The 15,034-nt window shown below is 35.5% G+C and overlaps 2 protein-coding genes across 16 annotated transcripts in view; one reads left to right on the forward strand and one right to left on the reverse strand.

Moving 5' to 3' along the window:
* LOC111504932 (pyrokinin-1 receptor) overlaps positions 1-15,034 on the forward strand; it is a 443,518-nt gene that overhangs the window by 77,825 nt on the left and 350,659 nt on the right. The gene's annotated exons all lie outside the window — the stretch shown is intronic.
* LOC111504933 (inter-alpha-trypsin inhibitor heavy chain H4) overlaps positions 1-15,034 on the reverse strand; it is a 100,045-nt gene that overhangs the window by 2,267 nt on the left and 82,744 nt on the right. For 6 of the 14 annotated variants that reach the window (XM_074185344.1, XM_023159659.2, XM_023159662.2 and 3 more), the window contains 3 exons: positions 8,211-8,243; positions 7,580-7,612; positions 1,218-1,337 (listed from right to left, as the gene is read on the reverse strand). In XM_074185344.1, coding sequence (XP_074041445.1) covers positions 1,218-1,337; positions 7,580-7,612; positions 8,211-8,243 — 186 coding nt within the window. The remainder of the gene's footprint in view (positions 1-1,217; positions 1,338-7,579; positions 7,613-8,210; positions 8,244-15,034) is intronic. The other 8 variants (XM_074185347.1, XM_074185345.1, XM_074185342.1 and 5 more) reach the window with 2 other exon arrangements.

The raw sequence follows: 15,034 nt of genomic DNA on the forward strand, positions 1-15,034 counted from the left end.
TCTAGACGCATGCGTAACGTCTGAAGGTGGACATATTGAACATTTACTATGATTTATACATGTTGTGTTTTAATATTAATAAATTAGTTTTGTTTATTACCCTTTAATCGTTTAATGCAGGTACTAACTACAAAATAACAATAAATCCAGCTCGCATTTATGACGATGTATCTCTGTAGTTGTTCGTAAAATAATTTTTTGCTGCGAACTGGTTTATTTTGGGCAAAAAAACCCACGAGACATTTTTTGTTTAGAATGAAGCAGACTATCGTAAATACATTTTTGAATGGTAAACAAATAATGAGAACAAAAGTTGGATTGGACATAAATTTTAGGGATTGCGTTTTCCACCCCATACAACCATGGTGTAAACCAAATAGATTACTGAATAAGTGTCTTTTTGGTAATACAAAACGTCGGGTTGATTTCAATATTGTAACTTTTTCAGTGCTTGTGAAAAAAATTGTTATACACATTTCATGTACCCCCTTCAAGGGGCTGTATCTTAACAAGGTATGCTCCAATGAAGTTCCTTTATACGAAAGATCCTATCTTTTTTTCGATGGGGAATCACCTCCTTAAATGTTTTACACTTATTCAGTTACACCCTGTATATTTCTTCATACAATAGTGTATCTGAAACCCAAGAACTCCAAGAAACATTTAGAGCCACCAGAAATTTTACAGAAAACACCAGTTTCGTATCGATACTGATTCTTTGAAAATCCAATTTACCTCGTGTCATCCCAATCCCTTTTGCCGTCACGTACAATATTAAGGAACAATATTTTCATTATGGTAACACTCCTAGGTTCAACGTTTCCCAGACATTTTCTTAAACGAAGGTTTTCCGTCATGTTCAAGATTTCGGCTGATTTTCAGAAAATTATGTGGGTTCGTTTTCACACCTAAAGTGTGATTCATAGCATTGAAAAAATATTTGTCGATATCAGGCTGTGGTTATTTTTTTTTCGGAAAGTTTTGTTACGAAAATATTGTATTACGGAGATTTATAATAAAATCATTTCATAGAACAAGTGCTTGATAAAAAAGTTACTAGACTTAGTTTTTGAATGAACTGTGAGCAGAAGTAGTATAAATGCAGTACAAAAAGTTGAGTATAAAGATCTGGATACAAACAATTTGAATCGTTACTGGATGTACACAAAAACAATCCTTGTTAGACAATAAAATATCTTGTGTAATTGAATAATCACCTCCAGATATATTGAGAGATTTGTTGGCATCCAAAACATCATTTAGCCACGGTAATGAGTCTTCCAAACTTGAAGTTGGAACTGATTCCTCTTCGTCATCCTTTGTGATATCTAAGGCATCTGCGAAAAATAAAAAAGACATGTAAATTGGAAATTATTATGGAATAATAATAATGATACAATGATGATGATAATGTTCATTTGCATGATGATATAGTATTTCTAATACCAATTGGAACAGCACAGAGAAGGAATTCCCGCCTCGACATAGGCGTCGGCATATTATTTTTCAGTGGTAGTTTTTCATTCACTTATTCTTACAATCATAGCAATTGATCACCCCATGGAAGAGTTATCTCAACCGAATTTTTCCACCATGGGTAATTATGAAAAACTTCGAAATTTAAGGTAGTTGATTTCCGAGTCGAAAACTCTAAAATACAATGAAAACACAAATAATCACACCGAATTCTCGTCAAACATATATTTGCAAAATAATAGAGGCCAACAAAATTGCTAGAAAAGTCAAAATTCTTCTTCGCTATATTCGGATGAGGTGGAATCATCATATGGTTGAATAACGATCGAATTTATGGAATTTTGCACATAATATTTGTTCTGCTCTTTTATAACGTGGGCCACACAGTTCTTCCACACATCAATATCACCTACTTCTTTCACCACTCGCCTTATATTGTCAAGCACTACAGCATTTGAAGTCGGTGACTGATTACATTTCCGCAAGCTTTCTTCCATTGTGGCCCAAACCATTTCAATTGGATTGAACACACAATAGTATGAAGTCAAAGGTAAGAGAATATGACCACGTGTTCCACATATCGAATCAATAATATACTCTTTTTTGAAATTACGTTGTTTTATGGCCGCCATTAATACCTTTTTCGTTGGAATCTTTTCGAGTATTTCCATGTCATGATTTCGCATGAAATCAACAATATCTGCTTTTTTGTGTTATTGTTTGGTATTGTAGTCAATAACCGAGAATGATGAAGCGTTATCCATAACAATAACCGAGTTTGGAAGAATATTTGGAAAAAGCTGCTCACTGAACCAGGTTTCGAATAAAGCCGCAGTCATATCTTCGTGGTAATTCGCAGACGAATCTTTTATATTTTTGGACGACAGAAGCAAAGCGTTAAGTACGAAACCACTTTCATCATCGGTATGCAAAATTATAACACGTTATCCCCTCGAAGAAGGTGTGTTCAAAGTACAATACTTGGTTTCGTCTACCCAGCCATATTTGACAACATCATGGGTGTCAAACCAAGTTTCGTCGAGGTAGATTATAATATGTCTGCTGGATTCTCGGTAGCTTATCATTCGCCTCGAATATTCTTGTCGGAGTTGAACAATGCGTGTCGATTCCATTATGACCATCCGATTGTTCAATTTTTCATATTTGAAACCACAAAACAATAAGACACCTCATACAGTTTCTGAAGATTTGTAATTGTAATCGGAATAGTCGAGTAATTCATACCAAATCATTTCCAAGGTTGGTATTTCATTTTTTTGATATATACCATAAATTGTTTGCCGAATCACATCTTTTGTAGCACCATCAACGTTTGTTTTCGTTTCATTGCATGGTCAATGACATCCCCTATTTCAATGACTCGAAGAACTGTCGAACGAGATAGTTTCGTTAACTCGCATATTCTATTCACAATAGCAGTCTGTGAACTTGAACATGTAAGTTCTTATTTTCAAATTCCGAATCCCTGTCGATTGACACAGATTCCTCACACGTAATGTTATCATTTGTTTCAAAAGGTCTCCAGAAAGCCATAATGATGAAAATACCCAAAAACACTAAGAGTTTCACAAAAATCGGTTTAAACGATGAGATTGGAACTTTTAGTGTAAAAGTTGAAAACTTTTTCTAGAGATCAATTACCCTAACACCAAACTGATATTTTTGCACTCGACGCGCGTTTCGCTAACGACAAATTAACAAGTGGATTAAATCTCGAGTGATTCATATCCAATATGAATCCAATATTTTTTTAAATGGAACACCCCGTATATTAATACATTTTTGGAATCGCTCTAGTATTTCGATACTTTTCTGTTAATAATGTCCTATACCTATCTCTATCTGTTTTCGAGATAAAAAATAAATTGTGCTAAATATGGTCCAAAACATAGCCTTAATTGAAATTAAGTACATCAGTACTCTCAATTCATGAAAAGTTGATATTTTGATGATAGTTTGGACAAACTCGAAATATTCAAATAACACCAAGAAATCGACTCCATATCATACAGGGCGTGCTAAAATTACTATTATTTCCATTGTGCATAAAAGTAGTCAAAAGTTCATTTTTTCAAATGAAACCCCCTGTATATTACTCGGTAAATTGAAAGATGGTGAAAAATAGAGCCTTGAACTTTGGTAAATTTATACGGATGCATTCCGTGATTTTTCAAAATTTGTTGTACTGAAACATGTGATACACCTAAACCTTTTTCTGCACTGCAAATGGAAGATTCTGGATATGCATAAAAATATGCCGAAACGTTAACAGTATTGTCCTCATTTGAAGTAACAGGTTTTGGTAATGTTGAAGGCGCTTTTAACATGGAGCCATAGTTAAGGAAATTATTTTGTAACCTTACAAATTTTATTTATTTATTTTAGATCGATAGAACAGGTAAGGAAATGTGAGAGGTGAAATTTTCAGAGAAATCATGCTTTGCGTTTTCCAGAAACGTCTAACCTACCATCGACCGTGAGTCACGCTGCGCTGTATACAAACGTACATATTAGATGTAACCTACTTTTCGATACAAACATATACCTATATCCATACACATTAATTATTCTATTTGTACCTATATACTATATGCATATATTTACACCCCCGTCGTAGTCAAATAATTGTCCCGTTCTCATACAGATTTTATACATTTACTTTTGAAAGAGAAAATTCAGGAATGCTATTATTGAATCAAGGTGAAAGAAAATTGTAATAATTTTGTTCCTGTGTTTTTTGGCTGATGTTGTTCTAACCAGCAAATGAGCTTTGCTTTTTGTATCATGATCATGATCGATAAGTTGTATCAGGTATTTCAACTAATGTTGAAAAGCAACTATGGATAGAAAACACATCTGTTTCATATTGAATAATTGAGATTCTATATAAACGTCATCAGAACATTGAATAGAATTTTTTTTCAGTATCATTTTCAGAAAATTTTTCAGCGTCACTTCCAGAGGCCTCGAGTCCCGAAACTACTATTCCGTACATTATCTTAGACTCAATAAGTGAATGCCACAAAAGAAATAACCAGGAAAGAATTTCTGGCAAAAACATAACAATATGCACTGTTCTACCCAGTAGCGGTTGAAACTTTTGGTGTTTATGGCCCGGCGTCTCTGTTATTCGTTCATGAACTCGGAAGGAGAATAGACCAAGCAACGAAAGATCACCATTCTACCTCTTTTTTGATAGAAAGCATTAGTATTGCTATTCAACGTGGCAATGCTGCTTCAGTCCTTGGAACTATTCCTTCTTCACATAATTTTGATGAGATCATGCATTGCCCTAATTTCAGTACGAAACTGAAACCTCTTCGAAACAAGCCGAGATATGTAGATATTCATCAGTCTCCTATCAAGGTTTATTCACAAGTGATTGATCCACCTTCTTCTTTTTCAGTGCGGTCAGTAGACTCAGGTCATTCTTGCCCCCCAAAGATGAGTTGCAGTCCTCGTAGTTCTGGTTCCCTTTCAGTGGAAAAGCTTCATGAAACAAGAGCCGAATCGATCCCTCTACGAAACCCTCCTTCACTTGGAAAGATCGATTGCAGCTTGAGAAATGGTTCTAATGGAAATTCTGTGAAATGTGTTCTTTCTTAGGCATCAGTAGAGAGTTGTCCTGAAAATCTGGAGGAGAAAATTGGATTGGATAATTTAGGAAACACTTGCTACATGAATAGCATTTCACAAGTGTTGTTCATGACGTATAATTTCAAGAACGAGGTTTTAATGATGAACGAGAACGGGAATGATTCCTACTTATTCATCAAACTCAAACACCTTTTCATGCAGCTGCAGTTTCGTAAGAAGTTATCATCTTTTCCTCCAACCGATTTCCTGGAGTCTTTGAAGTCCACTAGATACTCGTTAGGACAACAAGAGAATTGTTCCGAATTCTTGGGGTTCTTGTTAAATACTATTCGTGAGCAAAATAATAGCAAAATCAATACTCTTGACCGCCCTGGATTGAATGATTCCGTACAATCCATCTCGTCTTGTGTTTGTAAATCTTTTGCTGGAAAAATCCTCACTTGTTTACTTTGTAGTAAATGTTCAAGAGGTAGCGAAAACTTATGTGAATTTCTGGAACTTCATCCAGCTTTTCCTAATATGACTAATAACCAGTGCGTGCAAAACTTATTGTTAAATCATCTGAAAATGGAATTTTTAACAGGTGATGATCGACTGTATTGCCAAACATGCGACAAATTAACTGACTGTTATAAGGAAACATGTATATCTGAGGCACAAGTCAAACTGATAATAACACTGATGATCTTCAAACAAGACTCAACCTCTAACGGAAGCAAGAAACTCTTTGGAAGGTTCGAAATAGATGAATATTTCAATCTAGCAGACCACTATTATAATATTCATGCAGTCATTGTTCACTGTGGTTCTGGAGTTGAATTTGGTCATTATTACGCCTTGGTCAAAGACGAAACGAAGGGTTTAAGTTTGACGATAGTCGTGTTACGACACGCGATGCATTAAATCTATTAGAGCCTCTGGAGACACCCCACATTTTGTTCAATAAGAGGAGGACATTGTTAGGTCAAGATCTTCAGATGATGTGATGCTGCAGGTTTTTCTGGGTTTTCCTGCAGCTGAAAATGCTAATGCGCCTCTGGAATCAATGAAGTCGCCCCGGAGCGCCAATTAATTTTTATTGTTGTTTTTATTTTTATTTTTATTGTTGTGTTAATTAACAGCACTGACAGCAGACAAGCCCTATTAGTTTCGAACAGACAACGTGTAACCTCAGGGCTAGTAATAGAGTGTCACCAATATTTAGCCAAAGTCTTGGTAGATGATAACATTATCCTGAGGTGGGTTAAAGGACATGACATAAGTAAAGGTAATGCATTGCCGACTCTTAAGCCAAGGAAGCGGCTGGACTAAGAAGTTTAGGACCTGATGACTTCGGCCTGATGACTTCGACAATTGCGAAACTAGTCAAATGTTACACCCATGCTCAATCCTTTAAGATATGGGATGGAATCAAAGGATGCAATCTTGCCTGGATTACCTTGGGCGACCCTGAGAAGCTGGCGCCAAAAAAATATCTGGCGATGACCAGGAAAAATCTACGCTTAACAATAGAATTTCTGACTGGCCACTGTCAACTAAGGAAACCTCCATAATATGGGGCTAGTGGACACACCTCTATGCAGGATATGTGAGCAGGAAGATGAAACTGTTAAGCATGTCTTATGCGAGTGCCCGGAGTTATCGTCAATGAGAGAGTGTGTGTTCGACGAGTCTTCGCCTACACCTGCCGATATAAAGGAGATGTCTCCCAGCGAACTGACCACCTTCCTGGAAAGGACAGGATGGACGATGACCTAGGAGGACAACTCCTCGGGAGGATGTACAATGAGTCACATGTGGCCTAAGTGCTGTCGGCTTACACTCCCCCTCTCTACTCTACAGATACAGAAGTGAATGCTTTATCATTTTCATAAGTTTGAAACTTGAAAAGGTATCCAAGAAGCAATACTTAAGTACTGAGCTACTAAGGGTCTGAGTAACTTTTTTCACATGGAATATCTGCTTCAGATGTTGATCTATAGTTATTCCTGAATATTCAGTTGATTCGGGTTCTTCTATTCAAAAATTACCATTTTTCAGTATGAGTGAGGAGAAGTTCGAAAGTCAACTTTTTTTGTAGGTACTGAATGGCAAATATGTGATTTTGTCATAGTATATGAAAATAGAATGAATGCTTCATAGATGATGACTGTAACGTCTGATCTGATTCAGATTATTTCACGTTTATGGAACGATGAAAGTTTGGATCATGTCAAAATATTTCCCAGGCGATGTCATATTTTATTTCTCAGTAACTTGTACTTAATGATAAAGAAGCTGAGGAATTATTCAGTTATTTATCTCACCGTTTCAGAGGCTTAAATCTGCCTTCGTCTTCACAATTGGAGAAAACTTGACTTTATGAGCAGTTTTTTTCCGTTGATATCAGAACTCTATTGAAACTAATATTTTCTTTCGTTAAACTCAAAAATTCATAACATGATGACCCCATAATAGAATGGAAAATACAAACTCAAATACTCACCAATTTGTCCCCATCCATCAGGTAAAAATGGCGCTGAAAAATAAAAATCTTATTATATTGTCTAAAGGTACGTTTTCAACAGTGATTTTTTTTTCACTGATGAAGAAGCTACTGTGTTAACGAAACATGTCGTGATATATTTTTCAAATAAAGTTTGTGGAAATCAAATCGTGAAATGTAGTTTATGGAAATATAATTGCTTGACAGTATTATACATAATAATGAAAGTTTTCTTACAGGAAAAATTGATAATAGTCATAGGGTCTACAAACATAATTTCTTACATAAAAACTCAAATATGTCAAAACGGTTAGATTAAGATAAGGGTCATTTCTCACAAAAAGTATTTGATTCTGATGTAGAGTCCAAGAATGTAATAATATACAGTGTGGTCCACTAAGTGTGCAACAAATGGGAAACTTTTTTATTATCGATTTCTAAAAAAAAATTATTCTTGACAAACGTTGGTGCATATTCCAAAACTATACCAAGTGAATAGTCCAGAATTAGTGGACCACACTGTATAGGATGTAACGTTCAAAATAATAAAGGTAAAAACCACTTTCGGTATAACCGGTATAACTGAATTTGTAAAATTCGATTAATGAAATGAATCAAGTGATTGACTTACTTGTGAGTTGATATCTGGTATCCGGAGCTAATGCTGAAAAAATAATACTAAATCACTCTTCTGGAATATGTCTGATATTTTGTAACATGAAGAAACCATTTTTGTAACAAAAATAAATCTAGAATTGAGATGCAACTGCATGTCGGAAAAATGTCGAATATGAACACTCATTTCTCTTGAAATAATACGGTGTGAGCGGATAAACAAAATTTTTGTGGAGAGATCATCATAAATGAACAATTTTTCAGTAAAATACAGGGTGTAACTAAATAAGTGAGAAACATTCAAAGAGGTGATTCCTCATCGAAAAAAAAAAATTATTTGGTTTACCCCATGGTTGTAAGAGGTGGAAAACACAACCCCTAAAATTCATTTCCAATGTAACTATCCGTCTTATTATTTGTTTACCATTTAAAAATGTATTTCCGATAGCCTATCATTCTAAACAAAAAACTTCTCTTGAGTTTTTTGCCCAAAATGAACCGGTTTGTAGCAGAAAATTATTTTACGAACAACTACAGAGATACATCGTCATAAATGCGAAAATACGAAACTAATCTATCTAGTAGGTCGCTATTAGCGATAGTGACAATTAAATTGGTATGACGCTGTCAGTTTGTGAATTTTCGAAATTGAATTAATAGTAATCGTGTGTTGTTGTTCTGTTCTTAATTTGTTACTATATAATTCATTTGTTATTGAAATGGCATACACAAATGGGGAAATGACTGATATGCATTACGTTTACGGTCTGTTGCAGGGGAATGGGTTGGAAGCTTCTAGAAGATATGCTGAAATGTATCCAGAAAGGCAGCATCCTCCACATAGAATATTTGCTCGACTTCATCAACTATTACGAAAATATTAAGTACAGCTTGAGGAAGCTGTACTTAATTTGATTAAAGAACAACCTACTACAAGTACTAGAAAGATTGCTTTCCAGCTAAATGTTGATCATATGAAGGTATTTCTAATTTCAAAGGAACAACTCTTATACCTTTACCATCTGCAACGAGTACAGGCACTGTTTCCGAACCATCTTGAACCGTTTTGTAATTGGATGCTGGAAATGACTAGAAGAAATTATGACTTTCTGAAGACGATAGAATTTACAGACGAATGTAGTTTTTCTCGGAACAAGATTAATAATTCTCATGATTACCACATATGGGCTGATGAAAACCCTCACGCTATTGTCGAAACTAACCATCGAGAACAGTTTCCTCTTAACGTGTGGCTCGGAGTTATTGGGGATGATCTAATTCGGCCTCATTTTCTACCTCCTCGATTAAATGGTGAGGCATACGACGTTAGGCGTCAGAAGAGATATTTTTACGCATGATGGGGCTCCCGCCCATTTTAGTCAAGTAGCACGTCAGCATTTAACTAAAACATATGCAAATCAGTGGATAGGTCGAGGAGGACCACAGAAATGGCTCGCTCGATCCCTGAATCTCAATTCTCTCGATTTCTCTATTTGGGGCCATTTACTACATTTGGTTGATCGTACTCCTGTTCGCGATGTAGAGGAATTGAGAAACCACATTATCGATGCGTGCAGGGTAATCAGAGAGACTCCAGGAATATTTGAGCGAATACGTGGCTAAATGCGTCGACGTTTAGACGCATGTCTGAAGGTAGACATGTTGAACATATTCTATGATTTCTACATGTTGTGTGTTTTGTTATTAATAAATTAGTTATGTTTATCACCTTTCAATCGTTTAATGCAGATACTAACTACAAAATAACAATAAATCCAGTTCGCATTTATGACGATGTATCTCTGTAGTTGTTCGTAAAATAATTTTTTGCTGCGAACTGGTTTATTTTAGGCAAAAAACCCAAGAAATAAATTTTCAAATGGTAAACAAATAATAAGACAAAAAGTTACATTGGAAATAAATTTCAGGGGTTGCGTTTTCCACCTTTCACAACCATGGGGTAAACCAAATAAATTACTGGCTGAGTGTCTTCTTGGTAGTACAAAACGTGAGGTTAATTTCAATATTGATACTTTCTTAATGCTTGTGAAAAAAATTTTTATACAAATTTTATATACCCTCTTCAAGAGGCTGTATCTTAACAAAGGATGCACCAATGAAATTTCTTTATTTGAAAGACTCTAACTTTTTTTCGATGAGGAATCACCCCTTTGAATGTTTTACACGTATTCAGTTACACCCTGTATAACAAATCAAGAACTCATAGAAATATTTTAAAAAACAACAAACTTCAATGAACACTTCGAGGAATAATGGGCGTATTGTAACTATTATGTAGTGAAACAAGTGTCACGGTTTTGTAAACTTTCAAACTTTACATGGTCACCCGATCTGGGATTAACTTAGTCTAACGAAATGTTGAATTTCTGCTGATGAATTGAAGGAAACGTGCATATTCAATTGAACCCCTGCATACTGCTTGGAAATCAACTGATTCTTATGGTTAGGTGATATTTCACAAGGTGAAACCGCGTTTCTCATAAATGATACTGAGTTCCATATATATACCCACTGAATCCAAAAGAATGGCCTGTCGATGATGCAGACATTATATGAAAAAAAACTAACTTAATAACATTTCTCGTTTTCTGAAAAAACATAAAATTCAAAAGGGTTCATTCATTCTAAGTGGCATTGACGTTTTGAATTCATATCAAGATTTTTTGAATGACAATATTCTTCGTACTTGTGATGCACTGTTTGGAACCTTTGGTGTAGTGATGAATATTAATGGAGTTTTTTCCCAACACCAAATCGTTATTTTAACACCTCCACATTTGTTTCGATCACCAAGTGTCATCTTCAAGGGGAAAATCAAACTCTTTAATCTTCAAGTGATCATCTTCAAGAGGAAGATCAAAGTCTTTGATCACTTTGGTCACTTGGTGATAAAAACACGTGTCGAGGTGTTAAAATAACGGTTTGGTGTTGGGAAAAACTCCAGTAATGTTCATATTCTTCGTAGTTTCGTTATTAGCAAGTAGTAGTATCTTCAAAACATTCAAATATCATATTTTGAAAAATTGAGGCAATTGAACATGAGTAAAAAAATAAATTAAAATAAAATATATAAATTGAAATTTCCTCAGTAGCAATAACGAATCACAAAACTATGATAATAGGCTAACAATGTTTTTTGTCTTCAGAAATTTAAACGATAGGAAAATCTTTCATAGAGCGGTCCACTATTTGTCTTTAAAATCATCAATATTTCTATCATTCACTAGATATTGAGATTGATTCATTGTGGATTTTCTTCTATTTTGCAAATCTCAAACTTTCAAAATGTAAGTCGGACTTGTATTGCACGGTTTGGAACCTTTGGCGTAGTAATGAATATTACTGGAGTTTTTTCCCAACACCAAATCGTTATTTTTATCACCTCGACACGTGTTTCGATCACCAAGTGATTGTCTTCAAGAGAAAGGTGTAAGTGTTATGGGTTAGAAACTTGTAGGTAAGTTCCGGTTTAGTTGAGGCGTAAGTAGGGTTGTCGCATTTTTCGAGGACGTCTTTTACTTCGGCAATCATCTTTGATAACGAGTTCCTGGATGATTTTGCATACGGTCCGTTAGTGATGAGAGTATTGACCCATTTGTTGTAGTCCGATTTATCCAGAATTACTACTTTGTTACCTTTGTCGGCTTTCAAATAGAGAAAGTTTTTGTTTTTCAATCACTTGGTACGTTTCCGTTTATCTGCCATCATGTTTCTGGAGATTTGATTCCTGACTTTCTCCCGAACTAGTACCTTCGAGGAATCAGGTATACAGGGTGTAACATGAGTCCGTTAAATTATTCAAGTGACGTATTCCTGAGACAATTTTAAGAAAAAAAGTCTTTATGAACTTGTGTCTAAAAATGCTTCGTTTCGGAGATACGGGATATTGAAATTGAATTTTTTGTTCGCTTTTTGAAAATAACTCTTGCAAAAAATAAGTTATTTGTACGAAATTCGGTACCCGGAGTGTTTTTGACAAATCATAATTTCGTATTAATTTTCATGTAACATCTAGAGGGCGTTGCGTACGCTGTCATTATGTATTTCAAATTGCCATAACTTTTTTGACAGTAAACTTTTGGTACTTTTCATGAAAAAACCTAATTTCTACACCTTTTCCAAGTGAAAAAGGTACATCTCCTCAACAACGCTGGAGGCCCGACGCATCTATCAGGAAAGGTATCCCCAACGCGTGACTCCTTGTGTAGCGACATTTGCGAATCTTTTCCGGCGACTTTCCGAACTTGAAAGCTTTGAAACAAATTCTGCAGTAGGACGGCCACGGACTACAAGAACTGTAGAATTGGAGGAGGCGGTTCTCGAAGAAATTAGTGAACATCCAGAGACAAGTACAAGAAAAATTTGTCAAACTTCAAATGTGAGTCACATGACAGTTTACAGAATTTTAAAGAAACAACAATTATATCCTTATCATTTTCAGCGTGTCCAGGCACTTACGCTACGTGATTTCCAACCACGTATCGAACTTGCTCAATGGCTTCAAAGAAAAGTCGAACAACATCCGCAAATTTTATCGAAAATCCTCTTTACAGATGAGGTTAATTTTTCAAGAAATGGTATCATGAATTTCCATAACAACCACATCTGGGCGGAAGATAACCCACATGCGATAACGCAAACTCATTTCCAAGACAGATTCTCATTTAATGTATGGGTAGGCGTAATTGGGGATTATTTAATTGGGCCCTATTTTCTCCCCCAACGTTTTTTTTCCCTACATTTCTTGGAACACGAACTTCTCCAACTTATGTAAGATGTTCCCATTGGTCTCCGAAATCACTTTTGGTTTATGCACGATGGATCTCCTGCTCATTTTAGTTTGATAGCAAGGAATTTTTCAGACGTAGCATATCCCCAACGATGGATAGGAAGAGGAGGCACTGAGCATTGGCCCCCGAGGTCACCGGACTTCAATCCCGTCGATTTTACCTTTTGGGGACACCTAAAATCACTAGTTTATGCTAGCCCTATTGAAAACGAGGATATGTTGAGAGATCGCATCATCGCTCGCTGCGAAACGAAAAGAAACACTCCATGTTTTTGAACGGGTGCGGAATTCTTTGATGAGGAGAGCAGAAGCTTGAATTACTGTTGGGGGTCGTCACTTTGAACAGTTGTTGTAATAGTTGTTTCGTTCGATTTTTATATGTTTATTTTCCTATTAAATAACATAGTACTTCTCCGGATTGTTTTTTTACAAACTCCGAAATATAGCACTTTCTAATTGAATTTGTCAGGAATTGACAAATTTTTTCAATTTGAATTGAAAAAGCAGTTCCATAATGCTCGGTTTAGAAGAAGTCTGTACGGGTATACTGTGTATAAAGTTTGATGAAAATAACTAAAATTACAAAAAACTTATGACAAAAACCTACCATGTATTGAAAAAATTGAACAATTTGTATTTCGGAAACGAATCATTCTTCGTTAAACATTTTATAGGAAAAAGTTGTTTATTTTGACAAGATCCACTACATACTTAGTTTTTTTAATGTTCTCAGCAACTTTGTTACGGTTTTATTTTGTCATTTGTTCTGTTTTGAGATCAACGACTATTTAAACCTGAAATTAATACTTCCATGAAGGTTTTAATACCTCGTCATTCGTTCAGGTCTCATTTACTGATTAACAACTATACAAGGATATATTCGAACGCATTAGTTATATTCGAACATATATTCGAATTCTCTAAGGGTTCTGTGCTCTGTACTGTGAATTGTGTAGTGAGGGTGTTCTGTGACTTTGGTTCCATGAATGTCTTGTCGTCGGGATTCAAATTTTTTTGTAGTACTTTTGGTAGCCATTTTGCTAATTTTGGAATTTTTGTCCAAACTTCTCGATTTTTTGGATTAACAAAGTAAGATCATTTTCTATAAGAATAGGAAATCGTTTTATTCTTGGCATTTGGATGCTGGTAAAACATTCAACTCACTTGTTGGATTCAATTTCTTACGGAGAACCGAATCTTACTGATTTGAATCTTGGCTTCTTGGGGCAAAAGTAAACCTATAGGCCACACGACATCAAAGGTGAGTTGGTATTTATCAACGAGACAACTCATACATTCAGAGAATGAGTTTGATCATTCTGTCCAGACGTATCGTCCTGGACATCAATTCCAGTGAACCGTTACCATCTAATATGAATTGTTTCCTTTTAGGCCTTCTTTTATCTGGATACCATTTCCTCATGTTAATATTTCTGTAAGACTAGACATCCTTGCATGAATGCTTAGTACAGTAGTAGCAGTAGTTAGTAGTTACCCGCTTTTGAGCCGATCACAATTGTTGTACCGACAGAACACTGCAGATCTAAGTTCGGAATTCTAAGACCATTCTTGTTCTTCAAGCCACCAAGAGGTGAAGTATAACTTCAAAACAGCAACGTCTCAAGTATTGAAGAGACATCCTCCTTTCTTCATTGGGGAGCCTGGGTTCATTACAGCCCCCTTAGAATTGAAACATTTGTGCTATAGGTGTAATATAATTTATATCTTATAAACATTTTGATATTGTTTACAATTAGGAAAGTAATATCTTCCCATATTTGACACTTTGTGGCCTCAGGAGCTCAAGGCTTCCTGCCAGTATTGTAGGGAGAGTCCTATAGTAACGGTTGATGGAAGGTTGATAAAATTTATGAACTGACAGGTAAACCAGGGGATTTGTTGACAAGTTTGCAACCAACTGAGAAAGGTGTAGATGTTAGGGAAAGGAATTATAAATATTTTGACTGGGTTCGAGTTTGATTCAATTTGTTACCGTTAAGAATTGATTTCCCGTTTTTGTTTTGTATGCT

The sequence above is a fragment of the Leptinotarsa decemlineata genome, unplaced genomic scaffold, assembly GCF_025532065.1.
Source record: "Leptinotarsa decemlineata unplaced genomic scaffold, Ldec_3_MD MMD2_tig00026374_RagTag_RagTag, whole genome shotgun sequence".
Classification (NCBI taxonomy): domain Eukaryota; kingdom Metazoa; phylum Arthropoda; class Insecta; order Coleoptera; family Chrysomelidae; genus Leptinotarsa; species Leptinotarsa decemlineata.